This window comes from Heterocephalus glaber, unplaced genomic scaffold (assembly GCF_053883595.1).
Source record: "Heterocephalus glaber isolate CG9 unplaced genomic scaffold, H.glaber_assembly_v1.0 deba00000122, whole genome shotgun sequence".
NCBI classification, from domain to species: Eukaryota; Metazoa; Chordata; class Mammalia; order Rodentia; family Bathyergidae; genus Heterocephalus; species Heterocephalus glaber.
The window spans coordinates 3,677,137-3,704,115 of record NW_028258138.1 but is presented as its reverse complement, the minus strand read 5'-3'; the positions used below and the strand labels follow the sequence as shown (position 1 = coordinate 3,704,115).

Genomic DNA, 26,979 nt, shown 5'->3' with positions numbered 1-26,979 from the left:
CTTATTGCACTTTTGGTGATATCTTTTTCCTTTTTCAATTGTACACACTTAGGGTGGACTCTGACCCCAGGGCCTCACACTGTGCCGAGCCTGAGGCTGCTTTCCTAGCCTGCTGTTTTGGTAAAAAATAGTCCAATGCTGATGCTCAAATTGACACCCCAAGTAAGCCCCTGTTTTATGGCATGGGAGTCGGCTCTCGGCTCTTGGGAAGCTCCACCCGAGACCTGGCCTCACTGCGGTGGTTCCCGTGTGGCTGCGGGACTTTGCACCGCACGCATCCACACTCCTGGCCTTGAGCTGGACCCTCAAGCCTCTCACCCGCCCCTGCCCCAGAAACAACGATTTTCCCCTCCGTGTTCTTTTCTAGACTCCACAGTCAGCAAGAGCGGCAGCATTTGGGTCCTCCAGACTGCTGTCCCGTTTTCTTTGAGGGGTTCATGAGATGCTATAATTTCACAGTCAAACAATTCTTCTTGAATTTGAAAGTCTAGGAATAGACAGAGCTCACTGGCCAGAGGAGAAAGAAATGCATGCAGGGCCTGATTGCAGCCTCTGTTTAATCTATCTTTCTCTTCTAAATAACAAGCATCTTTCAGAGCATTTGTGTCTAGGCTACAACATATTAACTTATAGCATGTCTCCACTCATTTCTCCTAGAGAAAGAACTGTCCTACTGCTGTCCACCAGGAAATGCCTGCCTGCTTAATCCTTGCTCCGGAAGCCAGCAGAAGCAGGAGGGGTTTCCTGCCCCCAGCTCCTGCTGAGCCACATGTGGCTGGTGTCAGGGCTCCCCTCGGGGACCTCAGGCTGGGAAGACGGCTCTCTGAGGACCACGGGCCAGCCCCAGGTGGAGTCGCGTTTCTGGTTCCGGAAGGTTCTGCTGTGACCCGGATGGAATTGGTTCATAGGGGCCTTTCCAAGTGGCACTTCATGGGGAGGGAGCCCGGTGCCTGCATGGCTATCCCTGGGAGGCTGGTTTGACCTTTGACCCATGCCGGACACGGCGGTTAATGTGACCTCACGATGGCTATGGGTGTCCACGTGTCTCTCCAACGTTGCTCATCCACTCGGGCTTACAGTCCCCATGGCACGGTCACAGTGGTGCTGGGCCCGGGGCTTAGCAGTGAGAGAGCATCCCACACTGTCCCCTGGGGTGCTCGCCTCTCCAGCACACAAAGCAGAGGCAGCGCCGAGCGCTTCTCTCCTGTCCCTGTCTCTGGGGGCAGAGGTCCGTCCCGGGCTGGGGATGTCTGAGCTCAGAGGGCTTGGATGCAGCCACGTCTGGGGCCTGGGTGGTCAAGAAAACTGACGGAGTCACACTGCGACAGCCCGAACCTGTCCCTTGCAGCCTTGGCCTGCTGCCACAGCCCTGCCAGCCCCACCTCCAGATGCAGCCTGCCCAGCGGGTCCTCACCATTGGCACAGGCGGGGTCACCGAGGCCACCCGCAGCAGCCCTGCCAGGCTGCCCACATCCCCGTCACTCTGCCCGCCCGACTTCGCCGGTTCAGGTGGTCTGCAGCACTGTCTCATGGAAAGCAAACTGGAATCTCTCCCGATGCCCCGGCCTCTGATCGGGCATCGGCCTGGCTGGCCTCACCTCCTGGCGTCCGCATCTCTGCTGCGTCCCGCCCAGGCCCTGAGGGGTCTCAGACGCTCTGGTGCATCCTCTCCCCTGGCCCTGGAGCTGAGGGTTCCCCGCAGGACAAGCCCCTCTGTTGTTCAGCACCCCGGTCCTCGTGTGTCTCTCCTCCCTAGAGGCCAACCCTGGCTCCTGCGGTCACCCGCATCCCTCCCTAGCCTTGTCCACCATGAGTCTTCCTCCAGGCCCTGCTGCTTGCCGTGCTCTCTGGCCTTCCAACCCACTCCTCTCCCCTCCTGTCCCTTGCCCTGCAACGGCTGCAGGGACCAGAGCGGAGCGCACCCTGCACAGAGCTCCTCCTCCTCGGCCTGGCAGCCTGGTCTTCTGCCCCCAGGCAGTGAGACCTGAGCTGACACCTGGGGGATGGGGCACCTGAGTGCCACTCTCTCCGCAGAGCTCCCTCAAGCTCGCTCACACAGCGCACGGTGCCCTCCTGTCCCTGCCACCTGAGAGCCACCCCGGGCTTGGGTTACACAGGCCCCGCCACAGCCATTGGCCGCGATGATCGTGCCGACAGGGCCAGGGACTCGGCCAGAACCCGCTGCCCGACTCTCCCTTGGCAGCTGCTCCCCCACCACGCTGGTTTTTATCATGAAAAAGGAAATTCCTCCTGCTTTGGACCATGGCAGCTCCAGACGCGGTGAGCTACGGGTGGGGATGGGAGGCGCCCGAGGCTCCTCACCTCGCTGATCCAGGAAGTGTTTTCCCCTGCATTCTGCCCATAGTGAGCAGGAGTATCTGGGGCCAGGGCCGGAGATGGCTGGACGGAGGTGCGCGGCTGATTTTCTGTCAGCCTTCAAAGCAGCGCTTGGGATGGAGGGGCAGGGAACAGTTTTGTAAATACATGTAACTCCTGGTTAGCTCTTACTAAGACCTTGGAAAGCCAAGTTTGTTTTCAATGGCTCCTAGTTCCCTTAGGAGTCTCAAACATGACAACAGGCAGCAGGGAGGGAAATCACAATAGATCTGAGTAGCGGGGTTCACGAGCCTGCAGGGACTCAGCAGGTCTCAGCCCCAGGAGACAAGGGTGCCCAAGAAGCCAGGCTCGACCCCGAGAGTGACCGGAATGTTTGGGGAGCCCTGAGCTCTCCTTCCTCCCTGTCCCCTCCCAGAGTCCCAGGAATGACCATCCCGGGCTCCTTGGCCTTTCCCCAGGTGGAAACTGACCCCAGTTTCTCATAGGAAACCGAGTCCGACTGTGGGCTTGGCACAAGCTTCGGTTTCCAGCCACTCCTCCCTCAACTATGTGGGGAGGCCCGGCCCAGGGGGCCCAGATGCTTTCAGCTTAATTAGGTCAGCCCGTGTGCGCAGCTACTGGCACTGTGGCTGAGGGTCCCTTTCCGGGGCCATCTACATTTGGGGACCCCAGCATTATGTGAGTATCGACACTTCTTAGGGTTTGCGGTAGAGCAACCTCACGGCTACATAAAGAATCACGCTTACATGGGCCATGGCTTTGGAAGTCTCTTATCTTCTGAAGAATAACAACACAGTCACTGCTGAATGCTGAAAGGACTTACCTTTAAAGGCCCTGGCTGATTTTAGGACTGGTTAAATTGGACTGGGGATTTAACTCAGGGGTTCTGGTGCCTGCCTCACAAGCGCAAGGTCCCGAGTTCGATCCCTGGTACCAAAAAAAAAAAAGACTGGTTAAATCAATGATGGAAAAGTCCTCCTTTGAGGGCGAGGGGTTAAGTTTATGCTCTTTTGCTAATTCTAGAAGCTTTTTGGTTCAGAAGGGGAAAGTGTTTTTGATTAACTGGGCCTGAGTCCATTTGTGTGGAACTCAAAGATTTAAAATGCGTCAAAGACACGGGCGACGGCAACACTGCCCATGGGGACAGACGTCTCTGTTCTTCCCGGCACAGGAGGTGGAGGTAGAGGTAGAGCCGGGGGTCAGAGGCCCTGAGATCGTCACCATGGGGGAGAATGACCCGCCGGCAGCCGAGGGGCCCTTCTCTTTCCGGTCACTGTTCGGCCTCGATGATTTGAAAATAAGTTCTGTCACACCAGGTAGGTGGCACCTGTGGGAGCCCGTGACTTCTGCCCCCCATGTTGATGACAGGCGCAGCTGAGGGAACAGGGCAGAGGGCTCCTCCATGTCCACCCTCCCCCGAGGGCCGGACACCTGCCTGTCTGGTTTGCAGAATCCACAGACAAGGGGAGATTGTTCAGCTACTCGCTAACTCTCCAGAGGGTGTTTTACTCTGGTTGGGAGTTTTCAGAAATTGGGGCTCCACGGTGGCCCTGGTTTGTCCTGGAGGAGGACAGATCCTGGCCAGGAGGGCACTGAGCCCTCTGCGGGGTCCTGAGAAGCAGGACTTCTGGTAGTATTAGTGTCTAGGTTAAAATCTGACAGCACCTGATAGCTGCTTTCCACAACCAGAGAAAGGAAGTTGCTTTTGTAAATGGCAAAGAGTGAACACCTGGTACCTGCCCAGCCAGGCAAATGCCCATCGGGCCATGTCCTGGGAGCTGGGGGCTACTGGCCGGAAGCAGGGCTGGGAGCAGGGACAGGACCTGCTGGGTGGAAGTGAAAGAATGGCCCCAGTGGGTCTGTAAGCCACCCGGACAGCTGAGCCGGAGGAGGGGCAGACAGAGGACGGGGTGGGGGAGAGGTTTCAGTAAGGGAAGAGACACACAGTTTCAAAATGTGCCTTCAAATTAGCATAAAGTAAGGGAAAGAAAAGAGCCCTGGAATCCCCCGACCCCAGGTCCTACCTGGCTCTTAGTCTGACTCTGTCTGGTTTTGTCCTTGTCTCTAACTAGGGATTCTCACACGACACAGTGTGGGAGAGACAGGCATGTCCCACGGCGAGCTGGCTTCTATATGGGCCTTCGTGTCCTTGGAGCTGCTCCTCATGCAGATGTGTGATGCGTATCCCCATTGGATCACTGGACCTAGAAAGCTTTACAATATAAATATGAGTATGAATATGCTATACACTTCTTTCTTCTAATTTTTGATTATTTATGATTAATTCCTAGGAATGTAAAGGAACACACTTTTTTTGTATCTGTATGTTTACTTTTTATTAGTACATGTTTGTACTTATTTTTTAAAAATAAATCTTATTTAGGGCCGGGGATTTAGCTCAGTGGTTCCACCGCCTGCCTTGCAAGCACAAGGTCCCAAGTTTGATCCCCGGTATCAAAAAAGTAAAAAATAAATAAATCTTATTTTATTTTATCCCATTCCCCCATCAAGGGCCCTCTCTTCCCAGCACGTGTTTGTAGTACGTAATGTTTACCTTCCTTGTGGGGGATTGGTACCCTTTCTCTCTCTCCTCTCTGGGACAAACTTCACTTTAAATAAAGCAATGTACTGTTCATAGTAGAAATTTAGAAAATACATAGATAACCAAAAAGGTTTTTTAAAAAAATCACTCACATTTGCACCATTACTCAGAAATAACCCTACTAACCCTTATTAGTGGATTTCTTGGTTGTTTTTTTTCCTATGTATTTGCCTTCTGAAGCATTTTTTTAAAAACTTAACAATGTCAAGTTCATTTTTCCATGGCATTAATCAATTAAATATTTTTCAAGCACTGCTCATGAGTCAAATCTAGCCCTCTGCCTGCTTTTATAAATAAAGTTTTATTGGGACATATGCTCCCTCTTGTTTACATTCTGTATCTGGCTGAGCTCAGGCCACAACAGCAAAGCTGAGTGTTTGGGCCAGGCCAGATGGCCCCTAAAGTTTGAGGCCTTTGCTGTTTGGGTCTTCACCAAGGACCAAAGCTTGACAGCTCTTTTCTCCTCCACGCTAAGTATCTAAGTGTTCTGTTGCTTGTATGTGTTATTTACTTCTTCAGTTCCCATTTCTTGGTCCTATTGTAAATGTCACTCTTCTCAGTGTCCCTGTAGGGAGAAATTTGTATACGTATCCATGACACCTTTTAGGGAAGATTCCCAGAAGTGGGGTTCCTGTGCTCCAGCCTGCTGGTGTCGTTTCCAGCTGGACACAGGAGGACACTAACACCTGTGTCCCAGTGGCCGCAGGAGGGGCTGGTCTGCCCTCCCTGCACAGCAGTGGAAGCGACAAGCAGAGTCCTCAGCAGTCCATGGGGAGAGATGTCCAGTGGGGTCCCCTTCGCTTCCAGACAGGCAGAAAGTTTTCTCAGCCATCCAGTCACCATTCATTCATTCATTCATTCATCCTCCAGCACATATTTGTGGAACCCTTCTGTTCTGGGCCAGGGAAGGCAGCCCTGAAAGCACTGCTCGGCCCGCCCAGGCCCGAAACAAACCCGCCATTGCCCTCTCCTGCCGCCCAGTACCTGGGCTCACTTCCTACTCTCCCTTTTCTTCCTTTTCCATTTTTACCATTTTGTCTTCAACTTCTCCATCTCAGGCAGCCTCAGATGCCCCCGCTGTTTTTTGACCCCTCAGTGTTGGCAGAGGCTGAAACTCTGAGTTCTGAAGGCAGAGGCAGGGAGATCTGAGCTGCCCCTTGGGCTGTCAGGGCTCCGTCCCCTTTGCAGATTCCATCCTTCTTACATTTTTCTGTTGGTTTTTTGAGACAGGGTCTCACTATGTCATTCAGGCTGGTCTTGAACTCATTGTGTAGCCCGGGTTGGCCTTTAACTCATGGAGATCCTCTTGCCTCAGCCTCCCAAGTGCTAGGATTACAGGCGGGGGCCACAATGCTCAAGATCTTTCCTAAATTTAATGACAGCTTCAGCATGGCTGTGCTCCCCAGCCCTATGGGACAGTCAGTGTGAGGTGGCCTGGCCTCGTGGGTTGGGGTGTATCTACCTCCTCTCCCTGACGTCTCACCTGAGTTGTGTGCAGTGAGGGCGTGCAATCTCACCTCCTTATGAGCAGGGGCCTGGCTGCCTCAGTCTCTGGGTCCAGGTCAACTACACGAGCGTCCTGGGCAGAGACCAGTGTCCACAGGCGGCTGGAACCCAGTGCCACCGAGCGGATGACTAAGAACAGTGGGGCTTTCCTCTCTCTCAGTTCCAGGGAGGTGGAAGGGGCATCCCCTGGCTTCTTCCTGCTTCTGGCCATCTGCTAACCGCCTTCGGGATCCCAGGACTGCAGACGTGACCGACCCTCTGCCCTCATCCTCACAGGGCCGTCTGCTCCTCCTGTCCCTTCTTGGCATCTTGCCTCTGTGTGTGCCTGTCTCTCTGTCCCAATTTCTCCTTTAATAACTATGACAGCCACATTGAAGTAGGGCTGTCCCTAAGGACCTCATTTTACCTAGATTGCTCTATAAATATCCTCCAAGCCAGGCGTGGTGGTGCACATCTGTAATCCCAGCACTTGGGGAGGCTGAGGCAAGAGGATCGTAAGATTGAGCCTGATCTGGGATATATCAAATTAGCAAGGTCCTGTTGTAAAATAAAAAATGAAACAGGGTTGGGGATAGAGCTCAGTGCAAAGGCCCGGGGCTCAATCTCCAGGACCCCCAAAAAAGAAGATCCTCCTCCAAATGATGTGCCATTCTGAGGTCTTGGGGCTTAGGGCCTTGATGTGTCCTTTTGAGGGGCACAGGTCAGCCCACGGCACTGCCCGTGCCCAGTGGACAGTGCAGGATGAGCCACACACGCCCTTCCCTGAGGAGCTAGCCTCTCTGGGTAGGGACCTCCTGGCCCAGCAAGGAGGGGTGAACAGCTGAGTTTGGGGTTCAACCCCTCCAAACCAGTTTTCTCTGGCTTCCTGCCGGGCCCAGACGCCGATGCGGTGGCTGCACAGATCCTGTCGTTGCTGCCCTTGAAGTTCTTTCCGATCATCGTTGTGGGGATCATCACGCTGATCCTGGCACTGGCCATCGGGCTGGGTGGTGAGTCCTCGGACCGCGGGCAGAGTCGGGAGCCGGGCGGGGTTCGCACCTGCGGAGCCTCCCCTGGTCAGGAGCCCACGCGGGAGACGACGCCTCAGTGGGCCGCGGTGGGCAGGGGCATAGCGGACCAGAGACAAAGGTTCCCATTCACCGAGGCCCGGCCCCGGCCCCCCCAGAGCAGGTGCTGGGGCGGCTCGGGAAAATGGGTCCCTGGACGGAAGAGACTCTGATCAGAATCGTTTCTCATTTTCTCCTCCGAAGAGCTGGACCCAGGGGAGTTTAATTCGCCCATGGTGGCTGTGTGACCCACAGTCTGCTCCTCTCCAGCCCAGAGTCCAGAGGACAGAGCTGGCCCAGGAGATCCCAGCCAGGGCTCCTCTAGGCCATGTCTCTTCTTTCTTGACCTTGAGTCACCCCAGAATCTAAATTCACCTTGTGCTGGGGCTCCCAGGCCAGGTCTCACTCTGAAACAAAGTGGGGCGCGGCAGCTCCACCCCCCAGAATTCAACATAGAAACAGAGCTGAAGGAAACAGGCTGCTGACAGGGATGCAATTTCAATACAGGTTTCATTATTCATGGGCAAGCTCATGGGCAGGTGGACAGTTGCCAGTGCTGTGCACTGAAAAAGCTGCTTGTCAACATTCTTGTCTCTCCTTTCCTTAGTCCACTTTGACTGCTCCGGGAAGTACAGGTGTCGTTCGTCTTTTAAGTGTATCGATCTGGCAGCGCGCTGCGACGGGGTGTCCAACTGCAAAGAGGGGGAGGATGAGTACCGGTGTGGTAAGCTCGTGCCTGCTCACCGCAGCGGCAGGAGGGGTGGCCTTCCGCGCTCGCCCCTGGGGCCCTGCCTTGGAGCCAGGGAGGCTGCTCCCGGGGAAAGGACGTGGCTGAGACCAGGCCTGTGCGCAGGGTCGGGGTGCAGAGGTGCACTCTGCCGTGCTCTGGGGGCCGAGGGTGGCAGTGGGAAGGGGAGGCCAGGGTGGCTCTGCAGCCCTGACGTCCCGCTGCCCCGGCTCAGTGCGGGTGAGCGGCCGCGCCGCGGTGCTCCAGGTGTTTGTGGCTGGCGCCTGGAGGACCATGTGTGCCGACGACTGGAAAGGGCCCTACGCCGGCGTGGCCTGCGCCCAGCTGGGCTTCCCCAGGTAGGTGCGGGGTGCAGGCCCCAGCGGGCAGCCGGGCTTGCAGGGCACCTGGGAGGGCAACTTCTCTGCCTTTGGCCTGGTGCCCAGTCGCCAGGGGAAACTGAGGCCCAGGCAGGACGGAGACTCGAGCAGGTCCACGCAGCAGGGGCCTGGACACGGTCACTCTCGTCCTGGGGGTCTGGCTTCCCGAGGGTCCCGGAGAGCCAGGTTTTGTCCTCTCCTCTCCTCTCTTCTCTTCCTTTCTTTTTTGTAGTCCTGGGGATCCAACCCAGGGCCTTCACGTGGAGTTGCAGCCCTAGGCCCCACTTTTTATTTTTTGACACAGGGTCTCTCTGAGTCACCCGGGCTGGGCTCGACCCTTCCATCCTCCCGCCTCAGCCTCCCAGAGTGCTGGGATCACAGGTGTGCACCCCCACGCCTGTCTCGGACCAGGTTCTTAAGGCCGACCGTCCCATGCAAGCACAGCCATTCAAACTGCTGTTTAGCAACGCGTGGCAGCAGAGCCACGTTCCTGGATTTGCTGCTCCTGTGTCGGCCTTGCCTGGGTGATGTTTCCATCCAGACGCAGGCTCCGCCTCCTGCTGGCCTCCCCGGGGCTCCCGCGCCTCTGCAGACGCCTTTGGCCTGGCTCTCTTTGCCCTCAGCCCTCGGCACCTCCTGCAGGCGGCTCCCAAGTTCCCAGGCCACCAAGGGGACAGAGTGAGGTGACCACGGCGACCTCAGATGTGCGCCCCCGGCGTGGCCCAGGAGCAAGTTGTCAAAGTCCCCCAGAGTCCTGGCTGGCAAGTCCGATGCACCCCATGCTTGGCCACCTTTGTCCAAAGCCAAGGGACTTGGAATGTCCCCCAGCGTGTGTCCCGAGGCTGCCTCTCTTACACTCTGAAGGCCGAGTTCAGGCACCTGCTGCGACTCCCTAAGGCCACACCGACAGGCCTCTTGGGAATTGCATGCATCTGCTCCTCTCACGCACACCTGCCTACACACATGCACACACATGCAGGGGCCTACACACATGCAGTGCCCACACGCACGCACACACATGCACACACACACAGGTGCCTACATACATGCAGTGCCTACATGCATGCACACATACATGCACACAAGCAGGTGCCTATACACATGCAGTGCCTACACACATGCACACACACACACACAGGTCCTACACACATGCAGTGCCTACATGCACACACACACACATGCAGGTGCCTACATACACGCAGTGCCTACATGCATGCACACACACATGCACACAAGCAGGTGCCTATATACATGCACACACACACATGCAGGTGCCTACACACATGCAGTGCCTACATGCATACACACACACAGGTGCCTACATACACGCAGTGCCTACATGCATGCACACACACACATGCAGGTGCCTACACACATGCAGTGCCTACATGCATGCACACACACACATGCAGGTGCCTACACACACGCAGTGCCTACACACATGCGCACACACACACATGCAGGTACCTACACACATGCAGTGCCTACATGCACACACACACACGCAGGTGACTACATACACGCAGTGCCTACACACATGTACACACACACATGCAGGTGCCTACACACATGCAGTGCCTACATGCACACACACACACATGCAGGTGCCTACACACACAGTGCCTACACACATGCACACACACACATGCAGGTGCCTACACACCTGCAGTGCCTACATGCATACACACACACACACACTGGTGCCTACATACACGCAGTGCCTACATGCATGCACACACACACACATGCAGGTGCCTACACACATGCAGTGCCTACATGCATGCACACACAGGTGTCTACATACATGCAGTGCCTACACACATGCACACACACATGCAGGTGCCTACACACATGCAGTGCCTACATGCATACACACACAGGTGCCTACATACACGCAGTGCCTACATGCATGCACACACACACATGCAGGTGCCTACACACATGCAGTGCCTACATGCATGCACACACACATGCACACACGCAGGTGCCTATACACACAGCGCCTACATGCATGCACACACACACATGCAGGTGCCTACACACACGCAGTGCCTACATGCATACACACACACACCGGTGCCTACATACACCCAGTGCCTACATGCATGCACACACACACACATGCAGGTGCCTACACACATGCAGTGCCTACATGCATGCACACACACATGCACACACGCAGGTGCCTACACACACACAGTGCCTACATGCATGCACCCATGTACACACCCACAGCCTAGGCGGGTGCTTCCCCTAAGGGACTTCCGCTTCCTGCTGAGCCCTCCACATCCTCCCTCCTGGCGATGGCTCCACCTACCCCTCAGGGGTCCTCAGGACCCCAACTCACTGCCCAGCAGCCCGGGCAGAAGCTGAGCTGGGCTCCAGGCCAAGCGGCAGCCCCTGGCATCCCCCTAGCCCATGGGGACACAGGCCTCCCCATTGAGGGGTGACCCTGTGGTGCCCACTTCTCAGACCTGCCCAGGCACAAGGTCTCCCATCTTTGTCTCTGCCCGGCCTGCTTTCTGCTTTACTCATGTGATGGTCAAAAAATATGATGAAGTCATACTTAACCATCTATGTGGTGAAAGACACAGCACCGTGAGTCCCCTTAGGACCCTCCCCTCCCTCCAAACACAGCCCCCCGCCCTCGGTGTTTTCAAAGCTGAGCCTCCTTTGCCTTGTTCCCCATGCTTTTCATGCTTGCCTGGTCCTGGGGCCCTGGGTCCTTGCCTCCCAGACCTCCCTCTCTCTGGGCAGACGGGGAGGGTCCCAGTCCCACTGCCCCTCTTGCCAGGTGCATGGCATCCTCTTGGATGCCAGCTGACAGGACCACCCCTTCTTCTGCATGTGGCTCCCCCCTCCTGCTTCAGGCCAAGCAAAGGCCGGTTCAGCCCCAGGTATGAAAGGGGGACCCCCACTGCCTCAGGAAGGCTCCACCCCCTGTGGCAGGAGCTGCGGCAGAAAGCAGATAGATGGCCCCAGACCACGCCGGGCCCGGGAGCCTGGCCAAGCCGTGCGGCCTTTACCTGTCGGCCAAAGGAGACTTTGACAGCGGGGTGGGCAGACGAGGTCCCTGAGCTTGGTGCCTGTAGCCTTGTGACTTGAGCCCCGGTCGGGGGAGGGTGCAGGGGCTCAGGGTCCCCCATGGGGTCTGTATCTGGTGCGCTTGTAGCTATGTCGGCTCGGGTGACCTCAGAGTGGACCTGCTGGAGCCACAGTTCCAGGGGCACTTTGTGTCCATCAACCACCTCCTCCCAGACGACAGGGTGACCGCGCTACACCACTCCGTGTACATGAGGTGAGTGGGGGAGGCTGCCACGTCCGCCGCGGTGAGTGGAGCTCTGCTCGGGGGATGGGGGTAGACCTGGCTGGGGGGCAGGAGCTGAACCCCAATCTGGACAAAGACAGCTGAGCAGAGAGAAGGAAGGACAAGCACCAGAGGGCAGCAGTGTGGGCATGCGGTCGCTAGCAGGGACGCCAGGTGTGGGGGAAGCGGGACACTGATCTCAGGACACCCTCACCACTGCCCTGTCCCCACCAGTGGGGGCGTCTGAGTCCTGTCCCAGTGTGTGAGCCCCACTGCAAGGGCCCTGGAGGCTCAGCCATGCAGCCCCCGGCACTTCCATGAAGGGCTCAGGGTTCAAAGAGCACCGGGGAGTGACACACGTGTGGCACCAGTGGATGCGTAGACCCGCCCTGCGAGCTCTCAGTCCGAGCCCAAGTGCAGCCTGGAGGTTCAGAGCAGCCGCCTCCACACTGCATCTGCGGGTGGGTGGGGTTCTCCAGTGCATCCTGGGACCCCAGGCCACGGCCTGCTTCTGTTTCACCATAACTAAGACTGTGATCTCTACTCAACAGCAAGGGGAATGAAGCTTATTTCTCTTCATTTCCAAGACCAAGTGAAAAAAGAAAAACATTCATTCTGTAGGCCTTGGATACAAGCAGAGGCCAAAAATATATGATGAATGTTTAAATATTAAAAATTAATTACAGTAAAGGACACATTGCCATGAATCCCCTAAGAATCCTCCCCCTCCCTTCGAGCACCCTCATCCCATTGTCCTTGCTACTTTCCGTAGCAGCTCTGGAGTCGTCTTTATGAGGTATGATCAAAACTAAGGTGACTGCTGCCGAGCACCACCCAATGGAAAGGCAGCTCCTAAAAACACAACGCTGGGTCCTCATCCACCTTAGTCACCGGAGCTGGCCCTGTGTGACTTCCGGCTCTTCCCTCAAGTCAAAATGACCATGACAGGGAAACGTTTTGAATCCATTTGGGACATGGAGGAGCCAGGACAGCACAACTAAAGACACTCAGGAGAGAGGGCTCCAGAGCCGCTGCAAGAAGTAGCAAGGACAATGGGATGAGTGCGTTTGAATGGAAGGGAAGGATGATGCAGGGACCCGTGGCAGTGTGTCTTTTACTGTAATGAATGTTTTATTGATTGATTGATTGATTGTTGGTACCGCGGATCAAACTCAGGACCTTGCGCTTGTGAGGCAGGCTGTAATAAAAGTTCCAAATGTGAACTTTTGCTGTATTTTGCTATCACACCTTCTACTTTCTGTGATGCCTGTGGTTTCTCCACTTCAGGGAGGGATGTGCTTCGGGCCACGTGGTCACTGTGAAGTGCACAGGTGAGCACTCTCGACACACAGGGAACCAAGGGGAAGCTGGAGCTCACCAGCATCCTGTCCGTCTTCCTCCTCAGAGTACAGCTCTGAGCCCTTTTTTTCTGGGTGCCAGATGGGAATGGAGGAGGAGGCAGTGCCAGCCTCACCTGTCAGGTGGGGAGCTGGCCCAGGTAGGCGATTTCTTAGCAGCAGACAGCACCAAGGCCCTAATGTCCTGTCCCCTGTGCACAGCCTCCAGGAGCTGGCTCCCTGTCCCTTTCTCCTTGGTCCCTGTCCCTGGGGAAGCTGCCTCCTGCTCCCAGCAGAGGGAGGGCTCCCTTGCAGAGATGGAGAAGGCAGGGAGAAGGCAGGTATGGGCAATGGCTCCAGCACCCTCAGCGTCGTGCAGGGGGCTGCAGCAGGAGTGGGGAGCAGTCTGATGTCCTGGGTGTTGTCATTACTGGACACTGAGGGGCTGTCACGTGGGCTCTGATGACCCAGGGCAATGGGGTCTTGGTTCTCCCGGGTCCCAGGAGTAAGGAGGAGCTCAGGCTCCAGCACCTGGCTGGTTGCCATCAGGGGCCTGTCCTCAGGCTCCCGTGGTCCTGGGTGGGGCAGCAGAGTTGAGGGGAGCAGTCTGGAAAGCTGGGGTCTCCCTGCACACCTTGCCCTCCCTCCGCAGTCTGTGGGCTGAGGACGGGCTACAGCCCGCGCATCGTGGGCGGGAATGCGTCCTCGCCGGCGCAGTGGCCCTGGCAGGTCAGCCTGCAGTTCCAGGGCTACCACCTGTGTGGGGGCTCGGTCATCACGCCCCAGTGGATCATCACCGCCGCGCACTGCGTTTACGAGTGAGTGTCCTGCCCAGGAGGATCCTGTTTCAAGGCTCTGGCCAGGCCTGGACCGTGTGGGTCAGGATGTGGCTGGGCACGAACAGGCCCAGAACCCAGGCAGACAAAGCCACCCCGCAGCCTCGTTCTGCCCCACGGCCCCACCTCCACACTGGGGTGCCCGGGACCTGACCTCGAGCCAGGGCTTCAGACCCGAGGCTCACGGCAAGGGGTGGGGTAAAAGCCCATGAAGCACCTGAGCCCCCCAAAGCAGTCTCTTTCAGGGGTGTCAGGGTAAGAAGGTGCATGTCCCCTGTCACTTTTACCTACTCTGTTGGGTGGCTGTTGGATGGGGTGGTCCCAGTGGCTGCTGTGAGAGCCGAGCCCTGTTTGCAAACGTGAACTGTGCAGGGTGCGGATCAAGGCCTGTCTAGGACACATACAGGCATCAGCTGTGTTTCCACAGGGCCTGCCTGGGAGTGTGGTCAGGATGTCAGGCCCTGGGCCACTTCCTGCCTGGGGACACCGTAGGGCACCTGAGGTCAGTGGGTCCCGTGGCTGGCTTTGTCCTGGGCTTCACCTCCTGGCCTGTCCATTTCAGCCTGTACCTCCCCAAGTCCTGGGACATCCAAGCGGGCCTGGTTTCCCTGCTGGACAGCCCAGCGCCCTCCCACTTGGTGGAGAAAATAGTCTACCACAGCAAATACAAGCCAAAGCGGCTGGGCAACGACATCGCCCTCATGAAGCTAGCTGGCCCACTCACCTTCGACGGTATGTCTGGGTCTCCGGGGAGCTCAGTGGCTTTTCATTTGTTTCAAGAGGGTTTGTGATTGTGTGTGGAAGTATTCTTATGGCCGTTGCTTCAACCTTATCGGAAAGCCCAGCATCTGATTCACGTGGGTGCCTGCATCTGTTGACCATGCTGGTCATTAAAGTTGTGATTGTCCTGGTTCTTAGGATGAGAAGCATTTCCAGGTGCACGCTGGACAGTTTGGCTAGGGTACGCGGAGCCTCACCGAGGGTTTCTGTTTGGTATGCACACCCTCTTCAGACTCAGTCTGTGGGGCTGCCTGGTCCAGTGCTAATGTGACTCAATCGATGCCTTCCCAAGGACTCCAGGCACCTGGCAGGTGGGTGGGGGTCAGGACCAAGGTAGTGCCCCTCCTTTGGAGCAGAATCTGGTGGCACGGAGTGGCACGAGCATGCTCCTCATGAGGGACACTTTTCCAGCTGGACATTGCTATGGGTGCCACTGGGGGCAGTGTTCGCAGTCTGTGTTCACAGAAAGTGGGGTGCCAGCAGGTGGACTTTGCTGACAGTTCCGTGCTATTTGGCGCTAATAATTCAGTCCTGCTGCTTTGAGGTCTCTGATCATCCTACCCAGAGAGAGCAGTGGGAGGCCCTGGGCACACGCAGGTCCCTACCTTTGCTGGAGGCTCAGGTGACCCCAGAGGAGTCAGGGGTGACAGGCCCTCCCAGGATGGATGTTCCGAGATGCAGAGGACGCCACCCAGGGTGCACCAGGAGCGGCCCGCAGGCCAGACCTGACCCGTGGCCCAGGTTGATTAATAAAGTTCTCCTGGACCCAGCCACACCAAGTGCTGGCCCGTTGCCAGGGGCAGTGGCGGAGGCCATGTGATGCTGAAGCCCGTGGCCCTTGGCCTTTGCCCCCCAGGCTGCCAGGTATGCCAGCCCCCCCCCCCACACTGCACTGGCTAGGGGCCCTGGGCAGAGGGCGGGGGCTCCTTGCTCTGAGCTGCTTGTTTCCTGTCACCAAGGCCCGAGCTGTCCCCGGAGGAAGTCCACACCCCTTGCCTGGTGAGACTGGATATGGAGGGGTGACGGGTGATGAAGGAATTCACCAAGATCAGAATAAGCACAGGGTTTGTTCAGATCAGAGGACACTGGGAGAGGACAGCAGGCATCTCGGAAATGCGTGTTCTGGGGCAGCGGGTGGGCTTCCTTGGTAGTGCTCCCAGAACACCTGCATGGCTGCTGGAGGGGCTGCGTATCAACTGACAGGACCACCTGACTTGGCCACTGGAGGGGCCTCTCCCTGGGAGAAGGACTTCGTTTCCCTCAAGCGTCCGAGGGCTCGCTCAGGCCTGGCTGGTGTGCGCGGGGTGGACATGATCGCCACGCTCCAGGGGGACGCAGAGCGGATGACTGTGCCACTGAGTGGGAACTGTCCGCCTGCCCACAGAGATGGTCCAGCCGGTCTGCCTGCCCAACTCGGAGGAGAGCTTTCACGACAGCAAAGTGTGCTGGACGTCAGGATGGGGGGCCACGGAGGACGGAGGTCAGTGGTCTGAGACCAGATTCTGAGCCTGGGACCCTAGAACCTTGGGGTGGGGAGGGGCCCTTCTGATGTCTCATCACATTGTCCCCAAGGGGTGCCTAGAGGTCCAGCCAGGGGTGCAGGCCAACTGTTCACAGCCATCCCTGTGTGCTCCGTTGTGTCAGGACCTCAGGAGGGGCCGAGACTCGAGGGGAAACGGGGAGCTCCTGGGCAGGGCCTCCACCACACACTGGGGTCTCCTCCACCTCCTTCCTCCTCTAAATGCCATGGTGCCAGGCACCCTTCACTCAGAAGTCTGTGCTTGGGATCCAGTGCAGTGTGCACCTGCGGGACTTTGGAAGTTGTTACTTTCTCCTACAAAGATCAAGTAGAACAAGTCATTGGGTTTAGGGCCACCCAAAGGTCAGCAGGGTGAGCTGGCCTTGTGATTGTCACTTTAGTTCCATCGTAAAGACTCTGTTCCAAATAAGAGCACGCCTCACAGCTCCAGGGAGCTCAGTGTTTTCCTCTGCAGACCTGTTAATGGCATCAGTCCCTCCTATGGGACCTGGGGCTTATCCTCCTCCAGGGCTCTTGGCCCCTCCTGTCTACCCACTCCCAGCATCCACAGCGGTGCCCACCCTGCCTCGGGTCCTTGTGGCTCTTGGTGGTTTCAAGGCAGCACTTGCCAAGCCCAGCCCGTGCCAGTGTGGCAGGGCCAGAGGCTCCCAGCTCCGTCAGACGAACTGTGACCCTGGCCTGTGGAGGAGTAGGAAAGCCCATCTGTGCTCCTCTTCCCTCCTGGGGGCGCTCACTGGGGACACCCAGTCCACCAGAGCAGTTCTGCTGACTGTGAACTCTGAAGAGGGGGTCCCTGGGGAAGTGCCCCTTCCTCTCCAGAGGTCCTGGCTCCTCGGCACCAGCTCAGACCCTCCCTAGCAATGTGCTCTGTCCCACAGATGGCCCTGGTACCCGCTCCGGCACAGGGCTGGCTGCATGGCTTGACCCTCCTCCTCCTCCTGTGTAGGAAGCTCCACCCACACGTGGAGCCCTCAGCCTCACAGCAGCCCCTGCCCCATGGAGAGGACACATGGTGAGGGGTGTGGGCCCCAGACCCAGGTTCCCCCAACCAGCTGGTGTCAGGCGTGGGCTCCATGTTCTGCCCCGACCCACCCCCGGCCACAGCTGCTCCGAAGGTGTCTGGGGGCAGGCTCATGGTCCCTGATCTCTCAGCCCCATGTCTGGCCAGGCAGTTTCACTGAGGCTGCAGAGGTAGGGGAGGATTTGAGGAACTCCCCTGAAAATTCGAGGTGACATACTAGGTGCACATTTAAGGTGCAGGTTTTGAGGACGGAAGGACCATGACGCACCTGCGCCACCTTTGGAGTTGGGGAGGAAGGGGTCTCCTGCCTGGGGCCCTTTACACCTGGAGACCTGAGATGGGAGGGTTTGTCCCTTTGCGCTGGCCGGGAGGGTGGCCCCTGCAGGGACGTTAGTCTCCGGCGGCGGCTGCTGCAAGGAAAGACCCCAGCTCAGTGGCTTAGAGCGGCACACGATATAGCCGTGGAGGCAGGCGTCCCCGAGGAATTGGGTGGGCAGGCTGCTCCCTGGGTGCAGCGCCCTCCCCTCCCTCCCCTCCCCTCCAGCTTGTCTGACTGCGACCTCTGCTTCCGGCCCCATCTCCTCCTCTGAGCCTTTCCTGGGCCCAAGGTGCCCTCCCGACCCTCTCCCGGGCACTCTGTCACACCTGCAAGGTCCTGTTGGCTGGGCCAGCTGTCCCAGGTGTGGGGACCGGGCCACAGGTGTCCTTGAGTCACATTTCTCTGCTGACCGCTGCGGGTGCAGTGCGTGGCCTTCGGAGCCTCCGTCTCCCTCGGGAACCTGGGTCGGGGGCTGGGCCAGGACAGACCCTGGGCAGGACGCTTCCCAGCCGCTGTGCATCCACCTCCTCCCCCACTTTGGGCCCAGGGGGCTGGGGGCCCCTGTGAGGGAGCAGAGTTCCAGGCGCGGTGCACTGCTCCCGAGTCCGATGTCCGCGCAGGGCCCTGCCGCCTTCTGCCCAGAGTCGTGTCCGGTGGTCCTCCCTCACCCTCAGCATCACCCGGTCCCTGACACGCGGCCCTGTGCGTCCCCTGCAGGAGACACGTCCCCGGTCCTGAACCACGCGGCTGTCCCTCTCATCTCCAACAAGATCTGCAACCACAGGGACGTGTACGGGGGCATCATCTCCCCGTCCATGCTGTGTGCGGGCTACCTGAAGGGCGGCGTGGACAGCTGCCAGGTAAGTGCAGCCGCTCGGGCGAGGCTGCAGGATGGTGACTCTGCCCTGGCCCCCGGGACAGCCCACTGCCTCTGCTCCCTGTGACTACGCAAAGCAAATTTACTCGTGGAGGGCAGAGATGTGCCTAAGATACCGCTGTCCTCCCAGGGCCGGGGCCGACCTGTGTTTACCCAGCCTCCCGGTCTGCGGGGACAGCTCCCTGCCCTGACCTCTCCCCTTCCTCCCAGGGAGACAGCGGCGGGCCCCTGGTGTGCCAGCAGAGCCGGCTGTGGAAGCTAGTGGGCACCACAAGCTTCGGCATGGGCTGTGCGGATGTGAACAAGCCTGGGGTCTACACCCGCATCACCTCCTTCCTGGACTGGATCCATGAGCAGATGGAGGTGGGTGCGGCCACCTGAATCCTGCACTCACAGGGACCGGTCCCTCGAGGAGCTCCCGAAGCTGAGCAGGCGGCAGAGGACCCCACATGTCCCCCGAGGCATTGCCCCTTGCTGGGAGCCTGTGAGGGAGGCAGAGGCTCTGAGCGGGAGGAGCCGGGGCACCTGGACTCCCTGGACCCCTGGAAGGGGTCCAGGTTCTGCTGCCTGGTGACAAAGGGACACCGGCTGTGGGCAGGGTGAGCAGGCACAGGGAGTAAGGCCGTGGCCCAGAGGGCGCTCGGCCAATATTTGCTGACTTAATCTCAGGCTGAGCCTCCTACAACTCCTTGGACCAGCGTCAAAGACCTTTACCCTTCTCGATTCAGCTAAAACTCAGAGGACAAAAACGAACCATTGTAAAGTGCACCATTTGGTGGCATTTGTGACATTCATGTTGCATGGCCTCTCCAGTTCTGCACTCTCCTCAGCCCATCCCTAGGAGCCTTTGAGCAGTTTCTCCTCCTTCCCAGCCTCTGCCAAACACCAAGCTGCTTTATCGTTTTTATTTTATTTTTTTGAGACAGGGGCTCCCTAAGTAGTTCAGGCTGGCCTTGAACTCCCTGCGATCCTCCTGCCTCAGCCTCCCAAGTGCTAGGGTCACAGGTGTGCACACCACTCTTGGCAGCCATGCTGCTTTAAGACCTTCTGAAACTGCTCGAAGACTGAGACACGAGCTCAAGCTCCTGGTGCTCTGGGCAGTTGACCCTGTTTCTCCCTCCTGATTTCTTGTGTGAAAGGGAAGTGGCCGGGCATAGGCAGCTTCCAGGGCGAAGTGTGGCCTGATGTGTGGGGTGCTCTGCCCAGTGGGCCACAGGAGGCCACGTGGGCGTGGAGGAGCCGGTCACAGACACACGGGGTGCTGGGCACCCACTCTGGGGTTGCCGGTCATGTGACTGAGCTGGTGATCCTGAAGGCAGAGGCCCCTGGCCGCACTGAGAAGGTGCCCAGCCCCCCACTCAGCTGGTCTGGTGCAGGGTCGGGAGGAACTGGTGCTTTTTAAGTTATTTTTGTTCGTTGGTCCATGTTTGCAGTCCATGAGGACCATACTTTGCGGGGTGCTGGTGGGTGTGCTTCACACGGCTCCATTCTCTTCAGCTCCTTCCCCTCTTCTCTCTCCCCGCTCTGTCTCCTGGTTCTGTTCTCATTTTCAGAAGATCCATCTCCCTGTTTCTATTATCTGTGTTTTATTTTGCTATTTATATTTTGGGTTTCTCATCTAAGAGAAACCATGTGATATTTAACTTTGTGCGTCTGATTTACTTCACTCAGCATTATGGTCTCAAGGTGCATCCATTTTCCTACAGATGGCTCCAGTCTATCCTTCTTTATGGCAGAGTAGTGCTCCATGTGTGTAAATACCACACACTTTCTTTATCCATTCATCTGTTGATGGACACAGAGGCGGCTTCCGAGATTTAGCTCTTATGAGTTGCGTTGCTGTAAACATGGCTGTGCATGGGTCACTGTGATATGATGCCTTTAACTCTGTCAGGAAGATCCCTAGAACAGGATAGCTGGGTCAAATGGTTTCTAGTTTTAGGTTTTTGAGGACTCTCCACACTGATATCTATAATGGTTGTACAGTAAGTTCCTGAATTACAAACATTCGAGTTGCGAACTTTCACAGATACTAAGGACCTCGCATTATGAACATTTGTATATGAGAACAAATCGCGGAAGTAGCTCCTGTGTCTGGCCGACATTGTCCCCCCTGTGCCGCTGTGTGCTCACTGCAGTGCGATGGCGCACGGCACACAGCGTCACTCAGAGCCCGGATGTCCGGAAGCGAGAGGCAGAGCAGTGGTAAAGCAGTATACACTCTACATGTACACATCGTAATGTACACACCGTATATGTGGCAAAGCTGCGTAGGACTCACTTTGTTAGACTCAGGGACGAATCCGACTTACAAAGCGTCTCCCCGAATGGAGCTCACTTGTAAGCTGGGGGTTTACTGCCACGTGGAGGGGCTCCCTTTCCCCACAACCTCATCACACTTGTTATTGTCTGATTTCTTGACCATGGCCATCCTTTCCGGGGAAAGATGGATCCTCAGTGTTGGTTCCATTTACCTTTCTCTGTTGAGGCCCTGCTGGTTTGGATGCATGGAGTTTTCAGGGTGTAGCTGTAGGCGAGGGTCCGGGGCTGCCGCAGGCTCTGTGTCCCAGGACCCTGTCCAGGCTGTCTCAGTCATCTCTGACCCTGAACCCTGAGGGGTTCCAGCCTACCACCCGAGGCCTCAGGAGGACCTGGAGGGTCCCTGCTGTGACAGCTGTGTGCTGCTAGGACTTGGGACCTCCTGGGCAGCTCTGGAGCCCCCCTGGGGCAGTGACAGACATGGCAAGGCCTGCTGTCCCCGGGGTGGTGGCCTGCATGTGCCCACTCATCGTGATGTCTCAGAGTGGCCTGCAGGTGATGTCTCCGTGTTTGCTTTCAGAGGGACCTGAGGACTTGAAGAGGAGAGGCAAGCTGCTACCTGAGCTCCTGAGAGCAGGCAGCCGAGGCCTCCCTGGATTGGAGCGTGGGCAGAGCCAAGGGGAGCTGTCCGCCGGACCCCACCACCCAGCACCACCTGCTTCTCAGGCTTCAGCCAGGGCTTTGGGTCGAGACCACCTTCAGGCCCCTTCCTGACCTTCACCAAGACCTAAAGCAGAAAGCCCCATGTGCTGTCTTTCCTCGCTTGTTCATTTGCTTTTTAAAATTAATTTTCCTGGTCCCTGTTTGGGATCTAGAGCAGTGACATTTGTTTGGGAACTTGGTACACGTGTGTATCATACCTTGGACATGTTTAGTCCCGTCCAGCCCTTCCCCTGGCCTCCCTTCCATTTGCTTTTCTCTGCAGGGGTTGTGCAAGGTTCCTGACAAGACAAGCAGAGCCTGGGACAGCCACTGGGCCCAGATGTACTGGCCCAGAACTGCAGCCTGAACAGGAGGCTGTGGACGGCGCTGTCCCCTGGACCCCGGGAACCACCCGACACTTATTTCCAAGACCCTATTCACTGCGGGGACTTGGTCTGTGGTGAATGCGTGCTAAGGCCGTTTGTTTCCCCAAAGCATTTGGTGCTCGGTGTACTACTGGCCGTTTCCAAACAGCTCCATCCTCAGTGGGCTTTGCCTCAGTGAGGGGCTGACAACACTGGGGAGTTAACACGCTCTGCTGGAACAGGTTTCTCGGCCCAGCAGAATGACCCCAGGTTCTAGCCCCAGATCCAGGTCGTGAGTGGAACAGGACCACCCTCCCCCCAGGGTAAGAGGCCCCCCAGGCCTCCCGCTGGGCATCAAAGCAAGTAGGGGAGCAGGTCATAGCCCATCAAGGCCATGGCCTGCCCCACTTCTGCACGCGCTTGTCAATCTACCACGCACCCGCAGGACAGGGGACCCCTCCCCGCTGACCACAGACTCCTGCTGCCCCCAAGTCACACAGTAGCAGAGGAAGGTAACCCAGAGGTGCCATCGGCTCTTCATGCTTGGCACGAATCATCAGGACACGAATGAATTTGATACAACCAGCGAACTTTGAGGGAAGAGAGAGGGCCCAGGCGCCCGGGGAAGGGAGGGCCAGCAGGGAGTGGGAGTGGGAGTGGGGTGCTGCAGGAGTTGAGGATGGAGGGCAGGAGTTAGACAAACTGCCACGCGGCCACTGTGGTTCAGGGCACCACCCCGACCGCGCCAGGACACGGACCGCTGGACAGAGTAGACCCCATTACACTGACCCCCAGCAACGCCCGCAGCCATAGCTATTACTGCATCCATAGATATGACACTTCTCTCCACTCAGACATCACCTATGGTGAAGTCTAATTTATAAATCAAGCGCCGGAAGAGATGGACAAAATAACTAATCATACGTACAGCAGTTAAAGCAATCCACCGTAATACAAGCGGTGTGACTGTGGCATCTCCCGAAACCCTGTGTTTTTGCCCTCACCTAAAGGCCCCTCTGGCGAGTGTGACAGTGAAGTCCCAGCTCTCCTGCCCGGGCCTCTCGGATACCAGGACATTCCATCTGGTGACCGCGGTGAATGCCAGTGACGAATGTGCTGGTGGTGTCTCCAGGGTGGACACAATGGTCCTCAAATGAGTCACGTCCTGGGCAGGGTGCAGGGGATGGGGTGAAATTCCACCCCGCCGGTCTGAACAGCGGGTCACTTAAAGCTTATAAATTGTTTATTTCTGGAATTTTCCACTGGAGAATTTTGGACCGCTGTTGACTGGTGTAACTGAAACTCAGATAAGGGTAACTACTCAAATAGAAAAATGTCAAGACCGTTTTTATTCCAAGTATTTCTGCCCAGCTGTCTTTAGAAGGAACAAAAGCTCGCAGATTACATATCCAACCTGTGGGAAGAGGAAAGATTTCCCATGCGATCACCTCACTGGAGAAAAATGGGCCTTGGGGCCAGCAGACACACGTTTCTGGCCCACTGAGGCTTCTTCCTTCTCTAATTACCATGGGGTTTTTGGGGAAATGTTTGATGGCCTGCATTATGTGGTGGCAATCAATCAGTGTGTACCAGGTGCCTCATGTTGCCTTCACTTGTTTTTTATCTTTTTGTGTTTACCTGTTTTATTTTCATAATAGCCCTGTATTTTCTTAACAGGTGGTGTGCTAACTTTCTGTCACCATGACAAAATACCTGGCATAAGTGACTTAATGAGAGGAAAGGTTTATTGTGGCTCACGGCTTCCGAGGCTTCGGTCCATGCTTAGCTCGCTCCATTGTTGCTGGGCCCGTGGCAAGGAAAGCTGCTCACCTCATGCTGGCCAGGAGCACACAGAGAAAGGGGCGGGAGGGTTGGGGACAGGATATGGTCACCAAGGGCTCATCTCTTCTGTCGGTGAGGACACTGGGCCAGAGAAGGGAGGCGTTTCATCTGGGACTGGAAGGCTCCTGGTACTGGCAGGAATGAAGGCTGCATGGGGGAGCTGGGTGCCTCAGCATTGGCACTGCGAGGGGCTTCACATCACCTATGTGAAGCAACCTGAGACCCATCTGTGGTTCAGAGTCCTGACGAGCTTCCTCCTCTAAGAGATGTTTGGTTTCCAAGGAGACATCTGCAGACTCCATGGAGGTCCATGGTTGGCTTTCTTCTTCCTTGTTTCCATGGCTACTGCTTCAAACCTTCCCCATGCTTAAGAGCCAGGGCAGACGGGAGCCAGGAAAGAAAGCCACAGCTAGAAACCTCCTGACCTGCAGCCGCCTCTGGAGACAGCTGGAAGAATGTCTGCCAGGAGCTTCCTGAGCTGGTGGATGGACAGAGTCCCCAGCACCCAGCCGTCCAGGACAGACCACAGAGACTGACTTCTCACTCTCTCTCTCTCACTGTAATTCATATCTGAGAGGGCTTTATTTAACAGTTTTAAAAGAATGAATTATGGAAGGCCTAACAGCACTACGGTCAGTTAGAAGAAGAGTATTCAACGTCAGTCCCCAACTTAATACTATAGTTGGCCGTGAAAGCTGACCCCTGGCTCTGTCATCTTGTCAGGAGGGCTTCTGCCTGAATCTGAGGATGCCGGCTTCGGGCTGTGTCCTCTTTCTCCATGTCTGGTGCGGGGACACGGGACATAGACACAGTGCAGAGTCTGGGGCTCCGGTGGATGGGGGTACGGAAGTGAGTATTCCGCACCTGGGCGCTCTGGGCTGTGAATCATGTGACCTTTCCACAGGTGTCCATTCCCGGTGCCGGCCTCCAGCTCTGGGAGAGGACAGGGGCCAAGTCTGGGGGGCAGGGGAACAGAGCCAGGCCCCAAGCTGAACGGTATCGATGTCGGTAATGTGGTGGTGATACCGCACAGAACCTGGATTTGCAAAATGTTATCACTGGGGGAAATTCAGCAACGTTTACAAGGGACCCCTCTGTATTATTTCCCATCATGGCCTGTGATGCTACATTTATCCCATTGACACAATTTCCAATTTTAAAAAGGACCAGGGAGACAACAGTTCCGTCCACATCAGGGGACTCACTTAGGAGCTCTTGCCGGAGGGCTAGGTAAGAGGTCTGGGGGTTGCAGAACTGCTTTTAGGATTTCACAGTGTTTCCACAGAATCCCCTGGAGATTCATTCAAATTGTGTCCATAGTTTGTTCCTTTTCACTATTTTGTACTCCGTGGTGCAGATGTACGAGTTTGGCCAACCATTCTCCCGATGAGGAACATCTGGACTGATGTAGTTTGGGCAACTGCAAATAAAGTTCTTCTTTGATCCGTTCCTGTTTAATTTCCAAGAGTTCTGCATCAAACTTGGTTTCCCAACATAAGAAATTCTCAGTTGTAACCGGGGTGCCATGGAATACTTGCTTCTCTGCTTCTTCTGCTGCTTTTTCTTTAAGTTCCTTTTCTTCCTCTCTTCTCTTTTTTATCTGATCTACTATTTCATTTAATTTTTCTTGCACTGCTGTCACTAGAGTAAAGATCATGACCACACCAAGATTTTCCTCAGCCTGTAATGCTAATAATTTTAAAATGTCTAGGACATCATTATCTTCTAGGTTTTCCTTGGAAAATATTTCATAAAGAGGAGCTTCATCTGGGTATTTTTCACTGTATGTAGACTTGAGGGCAGTCTGGACGGTTTCATCATTTTCTCCAGCCTCAGATGTCACAGTGACGGTGAAGCTGAGTGGATTTTCTGATGAGTTTCTGTGAAGGAGTCGGGGTAGATGGACTCCAGAGCCTCCAGTTCGTTTTGCTGCTCCTCGCTGTAGTCCGTCATCGTGGCCCTGGCTGCTGCCCATGGAGCACACCAATGCTCAGGCAGCTCCACAGCCGAGTCCCGAGGCCTCCGGCCAGGCCCGGCCTGCTGAGCCACAGCCCCACACAACTCTTGGCCGATCGCTAGTTCTCTGCTAATATTTTTTAAAACATGAATAAGAACTAGATTTTGTCAATTATTTCTTCCACGTCCATTTTTCTTTAGCTTGCTGGTATGATGGTTTACACTGATCATTTTCTGATGTTGAACTAGCATAATTGGAATAAACCCCACTTGGCCATCTGTATAATTCTTTCTATACATTGTTGGATTATGTTTGCTGATATCTTGTTGAGGAACTTTGCATCATGAGAGATAATGGCCTATTGTTTTCTTTTTTTGAATGTCAGTTTTGTCTGGTTTCAATAGTATAATATTGGCCTCAAAAAAAAAAAGCTGGTAAACGGTCACCTCTCTTCTCTGTTCTTATATTATTCACTTTTGGGCCACAGTACCTGAGATCCACAACTTAGAGGAGGGGATCTTAATTTGGCTCACACTTCTGGGGGTTCAGACCATAGCAAACTCACTCCAAAGCAGAAAGGGCATGGAAGCAGAGGACAGCTGTTCAACCCATGGCAGCCAGAAAGCAGAGAGAGAAGGGAGGAGCTGCAGACAAGAACACACCCTTCCAGGTCACCCCTAGTGACCTCCTCTTCCAATCCAGCCCCACCTTTGAACACAGTAGATTTTCAAGGAACGTTTTTGATATAAACCATAACTGTTCTGGAAGAGATTTGGGAAATTAGTCTTCATTCTTTAAAAATTGGGCCCAGAAATGTGTTTAGGGATTTAAAAATTATAAATTCAGTTTCTTTGGTGGTTATAAGGTTATTCAGATTGTCTTTTCATCTTAGCTGAGTTTTGGTAGTTTGTGGTTTTTGAGGAATTATTTTGTTTCTTCCAAGTTGTCAAATTCATGGGAATAAAGTTCTTGGTAATTTTCCCCATGAGCCGTTAGAGGTCTCCAGGGTGTGTGGTGATGTCTTCTGTTTCATTTCTGATTTTAGCTGTTGGTATCTTCTCTCTCTTAATTTTTGTCCATTCTGCTATAGCTGTGTCACTGTTCCTGATTTCCCTGGGAACAGTTTTTTTTGTCTCATTGATTTTCTTCCTATTGTCTTCTGATTTTCAGTCTCACAGATTCTCTTATTTTCTTCTGTCTCTTCACTTTGGGTTTCTTTGGCTCTTTTTTCTTAGGTTT

General features: G+C 55.8%; 2 protein-coding genes across 2 annotated transcripts; both read left to right on the top strand.

Moving 5' to 3' along the window:
- The first annotated feature begins 1,805 nt into the window (after positions 1-1,805).
- Positions 1,806-25,226, top strand: Tmprss3 (transmembrane serine protease 3). The gene is made up of 13 exons (XM_004842441.4): positions 1,806-2,280; positions 3,509-3,653; positions 7,324-7,434; positions 8,099-8,215; positions 8,454-8,577; positions 11,771-11,896; positions 13,193-13,236; positions 13,895-14,060; positions 14,641-14,810; positions 16,243-16,338; positions 18,456-18,598; positions 18,826-18,978; positions 21,455-25,226. The coding sequence occupies exons 1-13, from the start codon at positions 2,263-2,265 to the stop codon at positions 21,470-21,472; spliced, it is 1,431 nt and encodes a 476-aa protein (XP_004842498.3). The 5' UTR covers positions 1,806-2,262; the 3' UTR covers positions 21,473-25,226.
- LOC147830315 (uncharacterized) lies at positions 8,825-11,890 on the top strand. The gene is given in 2 exon segments (XM_087211433.1): positions 8,825-9,582; positions 9,585-11,890. Coding segments are annotated over 2 exon segments (1,536 nt in total). The 5' UTR covers positions 8,825-9,300; the 3' UTR covers positions 10,839-11,890.
- Positions 25,227-26,979: the final 1,753 nt, after the last annotated feature.

Excerpts from the sequence above, each read along its gene's own strand:
- Tmprss3 (XM_004842441.4), top strand. Across the intron at positions 3,654-7,323 it reads AATAAGTTCTGTCACACCAG|ACGCCGATGCGGTGGCTGCA; the intron begins GTAGGTGGCACC and ends TGCCGGGCCCAG. Across the intron at positions 14,061-14,640 it reads GCCGCGCACTGCGTTTACGA|CCTGTACCTCCCCAAGTCCT; the intron begins GTGAGTGTCCTG and ends TGTCCATTTCAG.